Here is an 8,954-nt window from a genome sequence, read left to right on the forward strand (position 1 = left end):
CTACAGCCAGAGTGAAGAGGGGTGGGCTAGCCACCTCCACCTCCCCACTGTGTTCGCCTACAGGGTTGGCACCGACTTTCCTTGTAATAGCAGCTTGGTTGGCAGGGAAGCAAGGCCAGAGGAAACAGACAGCAGGAGAGGAAGTAGAGCAGCTAGTCTTCCCACACTGGTCAGATGCCCCCAGCTGTCAAGTCATATATCCAGGAATGCCAACCGGGGACAGGTGAAGGTGGAAGTGGTGGTGGCATAATCTCTATCTGGAATCTTTTTGAGTGCTGTAGGGCAGTAATTCTCAGACCTTAGTATGCATTAGTATCACCTTGCAGGGTCCACTCCATTTAGGATTCGAGAGTGCTAGAGTAGTTCCATTTCAAATAAATTCCTTGATGATATAGCTGTAGTATTTCTGGCTCTGGGGTCTTCTTTCTTTCAATACTTCCCCATTCTCTTTTCTACCACCCATCTACTACTTTATTATTTACCATCTGTCCTCTAGCCTCTAAATAAAAGAAAAACTAAAGGGGAAGACAGAAAAAAACAAAACAAAAACCAAGAGTGATTATTAGATTTGTTTTAAGGATTCCTTTGGGCAAGGATTCCAACACTCTAGCCAGGCTGCTGTTTCAGAAGCAGAATTTACTACAAGACATAAATGCACCTCTCCTCTTTACCTGACAATTGAGGTGGGGGTGAGGGAAGTGGAGAGTATTTTTTTTGGGGGGGTGTAGGGGTGGCAGAAGAGAGAGATGCTTTTCCAATAAGACTTTGCTTTGGGGTTCATAAAAATTAGAAAAGAAACAGAAGATATATTCTACTACGTTAGAATATTTCTTCACTGCTCCTAGACTACTTTTTGACTCAAGTTTCTTTTTCACTTAATGTAAGAGAGGATCCACTGATCACTAGTGGGATTACTTCTGTATACGCAGGCCTTCTTGCATGAAAGTGATTGTATTTACTGTAGAGAAAGGTAAAATAAAATGGGTTTGAGAAAGAAAATAGGTGGTGACACAAACTGCCTCAACAGCCCTGCCATGGATCTGCCCTATTCTTTCGCATCAAGAAGTTGATCTTGCGAGTCATTTCCATGTTGTAGATCCTCCGGCAGGTTTCATAGCTTTCCCGCTGTCTCCTTCGGCATGGCTTCTCATAGTACCGCCTTCGCTTTATGTCCTCAATGAGCCCATCCATGGTGAGGATTCTGTATGAAAGCAATCAGGTTAGGAGCTTAGGTTCATTATTACTATTGTCTAATACACAGATGGTTAAAAATCAACTGACCAAACAACTGGGGTCTGGAAAAATTACAGTAGGAAATGGTATACAGTATTAGCCACCTACGTATGCTGTTGTTATTGTTATGTGCTGTCGAGTTGGACCGGACTCATAGTGACCCCTCCTTGGGTTTCTGAGGCAGTATCACTACGGAAGTAGATTGCCCAACCCTCCTTCCAAGGAGTGGCTGGTGGGTTTGAACTGCCAGCCTTCTGGTTAGCAGTCATGTGCCTTAGGCACTACGCTACCAGAGCTCCAAGCCACCTACTTATAGAACCCCTAAATAGGAATTTGTGGGTAAAACAAAAAAGCAATTAATTATATAATCCTTGCCCTTGGGGAGTTTACAGTCATGTTCTCCACCTTTTTTTTTTTTTTTTTTCTTTTACTACAACACACCTGAGAGATATGTCCTATAAGAACAGTGGCTTCCTATGTAAATGGTTCTCAATCAAGGAGACATTTCAGAAACTTTAACTGGGGTGAGAGGTGGTCAACTGTGGTTAGAAAAAACCACCAAGGGTGATTCCTACTTGGCCCTTTGTGGGAATACAGCTCCCTCCCTAATATATTTAATAATTGATACAACTGAAGTCTATTGTTCTTGTCAGGTGCTATCAAGGCAACTCAGACTAATAGTGACAGTACATACAATAGAACAACACAATGCCCAATCCTGTGCCAGCCTTACAATCCTTGCTGTACCTGAGCCCACCGTTGTAGCCACTATATCAATCCATCTTGCTGAAGACGTTCTCCTTTTTCACTGATCCTCCATTTACCAAGCATGATATCCTTCTCTAGGGAATGGTCCCTTCTGACAACATGACCAAATAGGTCAAACGAAGTCTGGCCATTCTCATTTCTAAGGAACATTCCGGCTGCACTTCTGAGACAGTTTGTTAGTTCTTCTGGCAGTCCATGGTACTTTCAGTGTTCTTCACCAACACCACAACTCAAAAGCATCAATTCTTTGGCTTTCCTTATTCATTGTCCAGTTTTCACATGCATATGAAGCAACTGAAAACATCATGGCTTGGGTTAGGCGCACCTTAGTCTTCAAAGGACAAGTTTGCTCTTCAGCACATTTGAGAGGTATTTTGCAGCAGATTTGCCCAGTGCAATAGGTAGTCTGATTTCTTTTCTTTTCTTTTTTTTTTTTTTAATTGTGATTTGGGTGAAAATTTACAGAGCAAATTCACTTTCCATACAACAGTTCACATACCCTTTGTCTCATGACATGGACTACAATTTACCCCAATGCAACAGCTCCCCTCCCACTTCCTCCCAATAGTTACCTCTTCCCTGTGTCCATCCCTCCATGCACTCCTGCCCACTGAGCTGTCTCCCTGTGCATAAACAGCCCTTCTTTCTCCCATGATTGTTCTCTCCAAGGAGTTCATCTACCTCAGGTACATGCTCAACTCATATACCTGTCTTTTGTTTGGCTGGAAGCCACAGGTGTGGGTTCAATTCCAGACCTGAAGGGCAGCTAGGGGCCATAGTCTTAGTGGTTCCACCAGGCTCTATCAGACCAGCAAAACTGGTCTCCCCTTCCTCCCTCCCCCAAAATGATTTTGATTTTTGTTCCACATTGTTCTCCCTCTCTATCTGGGATCTCCTACACAGATCCCCCTCCAAGTGGTTGACAGTGGTAGCTGGACACCATCTAGTTCTTCTGGTCTCATAGTTGTATAGGCTGTGCATCACAATGTGTACCAGTTGTTAGGACTAATTGTTTCCATGCATCTTTGGTTTTCTTCATTCTTCTTTGCTCTGGATGAGGAAAGATCCAAAGCTACATCTAGATGACTGCTTGCAAACTTTTAAGATCCCAGTCGCTACTCACCAAAGTAAGAGGTGGAACAATGTTTTGCATAGTATGTTATGCCAATTGAGCTTGATGTCCCCTGCATGTAGTCTTGATTTCTTGACTGCTGCTTCCATTGGTGTTGATTATACAACCAAGTGATATGAAATCTTTGACAACTTCAATCTTTTCTCCATTTATCGTGAGGCTGCTTATTGGTCCAGTTGTGAGGATTTTCATTTTCTTTCCTTATGTTGAGGTATAATCCATACTGCAGATTACAGTCTTTTATCTTCATTAGTAAGTGGTTCAAATCATCTTTACTTTCAGCAAACAAGGTTGTCTCATCTACGTATCACAGGCTGTTAATGAATCTTCCTCCAATCCTGATATATAGTTCAGCTTCTTCATATAGTCCTGCTTCTCAGATTATTTGCTCAGTATACAGATTGAGTAAGTATGGGGAAAGGATACAATCCTGACACACTCCCTTCGTTTTAAAGCATGTAGTATCCCCTTGTTCTGTTTGAACAACAGCCTCCTGGTCTATGTACAGGTTCCTCATGAGCACAGTTTAAGTGTTCTGGAATTCCCATTCTTCTCAATGTTATCCATAATTTGTTAGGATCCACACAGTCGAATGCTTTTGCATAGTCGATAAAACACAAGTAAACATCTTTCTGGTAATCTTTGCTTTCAATCAAGATCCATCTGACACCAGCAATCATCTCTCTCATTCCACGTCCTCTTCTGAATCCAGCTTCCACTTCTGGAAGTTCTCTGTCAATATACTGCTGCAACCATTTCTGAATTATCTTTAGTAAGATTTTACTTGCATGTGATATTAATGATATTGTTTGATAATTTCCACATTCTGTGGGATCACCTTTCTTTGGAATGGGTACAAATATGGATTGTTTCCAGTCAGATGGCCAGGTAGCTGTCTTCCAAATCTCTTGGCATAGACAAGTGAGTGCCTCCAGCATGGCATCTGTTGGTTGAAACATCTCAATGGGTATTCTGTCAGTTCCTAGAGCCTTGTTTTTCACCAATTCCTTTAGTGCAGCTTTGACTTCTACCTTCAATACCATTGGTTCTTGATCATATGCATCTACTGAAATGGATGAACATCGACCAATTCTTTTTGGTACAATGATTCTGTATATTCCATCTTCTTTTGATGTTTCCTGCATCATTCAATATAGTGCCCACAGAATCTTTCAATATTGCAACTCGAGGCTTGAGTTTTTTCTTCAGTTCTTTCAGCTTGAGATGTCCAGTGTGCTCTTCCCTTTTGGTTTTCTAACTCCAGGTCTTTGCACATTTCATTATAATAACCGACTGTCTTCTTGAGCTGCTCTTTGAAATCTGTTCAGCTCTTGTATCTTGTCATTTCTTCCATTTGTTTTAGCAACTCTCTGTTCAAAAGCAAGGTTCAGAGTCTCTTCTGATATCCATTTTGGTCTTTTCTTCCTTTCTTATCTTTTTAATGTTCTTTTGCTTTCTTCATGGATAATGTTGTTAGTAGTATCCCACAATTCCTCTGGTTTTCGGTCCCTGGTGTTCAATGCATCAAATCTATTCTTTAGGTGATCTCTAAATTCAGGTGGGATATAATCAAGATCATATTTTGGTTCTCGTAGACCTGTTTTAATTGTCTTCAACTTCAACTTGAAATTGCATATGAGCAGTTAATAGTCTGTTCCACAGTCAGCTCCTGGCCTTGTTTTGGTTGAAGATACTGAGCTTCTCCATCATCTCTTACCATAAATGTAGTTGATCTGATTCCTGTGTACTCCATCTGGAGAAGTCCACATATACAGGAGCTGTTTTTGTTGTTGAAAAAAAGTATTTGCAATGAATAAGTTGTTGGTCTTACAAAATTCTATAATGCAATCTCCAGCGTTAGTTCTATCACCAAGGCCATATTTTCCAACTACTGGTGATTCTTCGTTTCCAACGTTTGCATTCCAATCACTAGTGATAATTAACACACCTTGATTGCACGTTTGGTCAATTTCAGACTGCAGAAGTTGGTAAAAATCTTCAACTTCCTCATCACTGGCTTTAGTGGCTGGTGAGTAAATTTAAAAAGTAGTAGTATTAACTAGTCTTCCTTGTAGATGTATGTTGTTGCTGTTATGTGCCACTGAGTCAGACCCGACTCACAGCGACCCCTCCTTGGGTTTCTGAGGCGGTATCATGGAAGTAGATTGCCCAACCTTCCTTCCGAGGAGTGGCTGCTGGGTTTGAACTGCCAGCCTTCTGGTTAATAGTCAAGTGCCTTAGGCACTATGCTACCAGAGCTCCCCTGTAGACGTATAGATATTATCCTATCACTGACAGCACTGAACTTCAGGATAGATCTTGAAACATTCTTTGTGATGATGAATGCCACACCATTCCTCTTTGTCATTCCCGGCATAGTAGATCATATGACTGTCTGATTCAAAATGGCCAAAACCCGTCATTTCGGCTCACTAATGCCTAGGATATCGATCTTTATGCGTTCCATTTCATTTTTGACAACTTCCAATTTTCCTAGATTCTTACTTCATACATTCCATGTTCCAGTTATTAATGGATGTTTGCAGCTGTTTCTTCTCATTTTGAGTCATGCACATGGAGGAATGAGTCAGCAAATGGAGGTCCCGAAAGCTTTACTCTATCTACATGATTAAGGTCAGCTCTACTTTGAGGAGGCAGCTTTTCCCCAGTCATATCTTGAATGCCCTCTGACCTGAGGGTCCCATCTTCTGGTACTGTATCATACAATGTTTCAGGACTATTCATAAACTTTCCCAGTAATCAGACAGTGTTTCACTGCTATTCATAAGGTTTTCACTAGCCAATTCTTTGAGAAGTGGATAGCTTCTTCCTTCTTCCAAGTCTGTTTGATCCTGGAAGATCTGCTGAAATCTGTCCACCATGGGGGTAACCCTGCTGGCATTTGAAACACCAGCGGCATAGCCTCCAGCCTCAGACCAACACACAAGCCACCACAATAAAACAAAATGACACACAAGTTTGTCTCCCTTAGCTGTTCCAAACTCCACCAACTCATTTCCTGGTCTCCCTTAGCTTTGTCTTTTAATAATTTGCCCCATAAACCTTATGCCCTTGTCACACTGAACTATCTGCAGTTTTCCAAACATATTATGTATCTATTTTTCACCTTTGCTCACATTCCTTTTACTTGGCATATCATTCCTTTCCCCTCTGCTTTATGAAATCCTATTTATCCCTCCAAGGTCCAAATCAATTGTTGCCACATCTGTTTACCTGGCCCAGTTGAAATCAATCATTCCTGCCCTCAGATCCCAAAGCACAACGGTTCTTAAACTTTAGCATGCAGCAGCAGAGTCACCTAAAAAGCTTGTGAAAACGTGGATTACTGTGCATCACTAGTTTCTGATTCAGTAGGTCTGGGGTGGAGCCCAAGAATTTGCATTTCTAAAGGAACATCAAGCTCAACTGGCATAACACACAAAACAAAAACACTGTTCCACATCCTACTTTGGCAAGTAGCCACTGGATCTTAAAAGCTTACAAGCAACCGTCTAAGACAACAATGAGTTTCTCCTTGTCCAGAGCAAAGAAGAATGAAGAAAACCAAAGATGCATGAAATAGTTAGTCCAAGTGATGGTACAGTATGCAATCCTCAACCTGTAAGACCAGAACAACAGTGGTGCCCAGCTACCACTGTCAACCACTTGGAGGGGGATCTATGTAGGAGATCCTGGATAGTGAGGGATAACAATGTGGAACAAAAGGCAAAATCATTGGGGAAAAAAAAAAAAAAAGGACTAGGTTTGCTGGTCTGATAGAGCCTATGGCCCCTAGCTGCCCTTCAGGTCTGCAATTGAACCCACTGCTCTGGTAGCGTAATGCCTAAGTGACTGCTAACCAGAAGGCTGGCGGTTCAAACCTACCAGCCGCTCCTCGGAAGGAAGGCTGGGCAATCTACTTCCACAGAGATACTGCCTCGGAAACCCATGGAGGGGTCGCTATGAGTCAGGTCTGATTTGATAGCACATGACAACGATAACAACGTTGTGGCCTCCAGCCAAACAAAGGACAAGCATATGAGCTGAACATTTACCTGAGGTAGATACACTCCATGGAGAGAACAATCATGGAAGAATAGAAGGGCTGTGTATGCACAGGGAGACAGCTTGGGGGGCAGGAGTGCATGGGAGGGAAGGACACAGGGAAGAGGTAACTATAGGGAGGAAGTGGGACAGGAGGTGTTGCTTTGTGGGAAATTACAGTCAATGTCATGAGACAAAGTGTATGTGAGCTGCTGTATGAAAAGTGAATTTGCTCTGTAAACTTTCACCCAAATCACAATAAAAATAAAAATTAAAAAAAAGAATATGCATTTCTAAAAAGCTCCCAGGTGATGTTGCTACTGCTGCTGGCCCAGGGAGAAATGCCTAGCACAGTGGAGCAACCTACTGGCATAGCACATTGCCCATGCCTCTTCTCTAACACTGATCAGACAGTATTACAAAATCCCCTAAAAGAAAAAAAAGCGAAGATTGTATACATGATGTGAAAAGGGCAAGGAGACTGGATTTGAAGAAAGACTGCAAAAAAGAGAGATTCTGGATATAATATTACTTAGGAAGAGGACCCTTAAGAACACTAAAGTTAGCTTCAAAGTAGAATGAAAGCTTGCAAAATGGTAAGTTTAGATACACAGGTAACCGACTGGTGTTTCACAAAAGTTTTGAACCAGAACTGATCATCTGACAGAATGCTTTTGTTGTCGGGCAAAGAGGCAAGAAAAAAAATAACACAAGAATGTAAGAGTGGAGGAGGAGAAAGAATCACAGGATCAGTGGCCCCAACATAATGATGGAGTTGGTAAATGGTGTTCCCGGGATGGCTGAAACTACTTGCAAAACATAGACCAAATAAATTCCAAGATGCCAAATCAAGATTCCTTCCCTCACTCTGTATCTTCTCGTTATCCTAAAAAAGCAGATTAGCCTCAAATGCTCCAGATTCCCCACAGTAAAGGCATCTATACAACTCCAAATGTTAACAGAAAAGGACACAAGAGCGAGCTCTGTAGAACTTAGAGAAAATAGAGTGTTACTAATGGTGCTTTCACTTTCAAAGATAGTTTAAAAACTAGCAAACCAAGAGGTTGAGAGTAAACAGAGCAGTCTGGAATTTGGGCATCTAGCAACTTAACAATGAAGGAGAAAACCAGCTGCCAGTTTCAGTGAAATTCAACTGATTATGTAAAAGGAGCCAAGATGCCTAGTGTGGGGGTTGGGGAGAGTGGTTGGGGGTGGTAGACTCACATATCAGTGTAGCCAGCCTACTTCAGGACCAACGTGTATGAAGAAGGACTCAAGGGCTCAGAAGCTCACCAATCAGGAGTAAAAAGGGTCAAATGGGCATGCTTCCAGTGTGCCTGCCTTTCTTTGCTTGGGGGCCAGCCAATCACACAGGGATTCTTAGCAACTCATCTCTCCACTCTTCATCCCAGGGGACCCTGAATATATAACAGGTATTTTGTGGCAGTCTCACTGGGCAGACAGACACATGGGCTGTTTCATGTGGAAGACTACCTCTGTGCTCCAAATGTGCTAAAACTTTATTCACCTCCCTCTCCCTTCATTTGCTCTCTTACCTACCAATACAACTAGATCAAGAAGGCCCCAAATCCATTAAATGGGGAAGAGAATGTTTGTTTAATAAATGGTGCTGGAAAAACTGGAGATTTTTTGCAGAAAAATGAAACAAGATCTGTACCTCACACCACACACAAAAACGAACTCCAGGGGAAAGATGGCGGACTAGGCAGAAGGATTGCACAGACCCTCTTCAACAAAGAAAAGGGAAACCAATTAA

The 8,954-nt window shown here is 42.0% G+C and overlaps 1 protein-coding gene across 1 annotated transcript in view; it reads right to left on the bottom strand.

Moving 5' to 3' along the window:
* Positions 1–1,020: 1,020 nt before the first annotated feature.
* The window catches only part of MRPS21 (mitochondrial ribosomal protein S21), a 29,200-nt gene continuing 21,266 nt past the window's right edge, over positions 1,021–8,954 (bottom strand). Inside the window, exon 2 of the mRNA XM_007950952.1 lies at positions 1,021–1,201. Coding sequence (XP_007949143.1) covers positions 1,021–1,201 — 181 coding nt within the window. The remainder of the gene's footprint in view (positions 1,202–8,954) is intronic.

This window comes from Orycteropus afer, unplaced genomic scaffold, assembly GCF_000298275.1.
Source record: "Orycteropus afer afer isolate SDZICR_OR568_19922 unplaced genomic scaffold, OryAfe1.0 scaffold00290, whole genome shotgun sequence".
NCBI classification, from domain to species: domain Eukaryota; kingdom Metazoa; phylum Chordata; class Mammalia; order Tubulidentata; family Orycteropodidae; genus Orycteropus; species Orycteropus afer.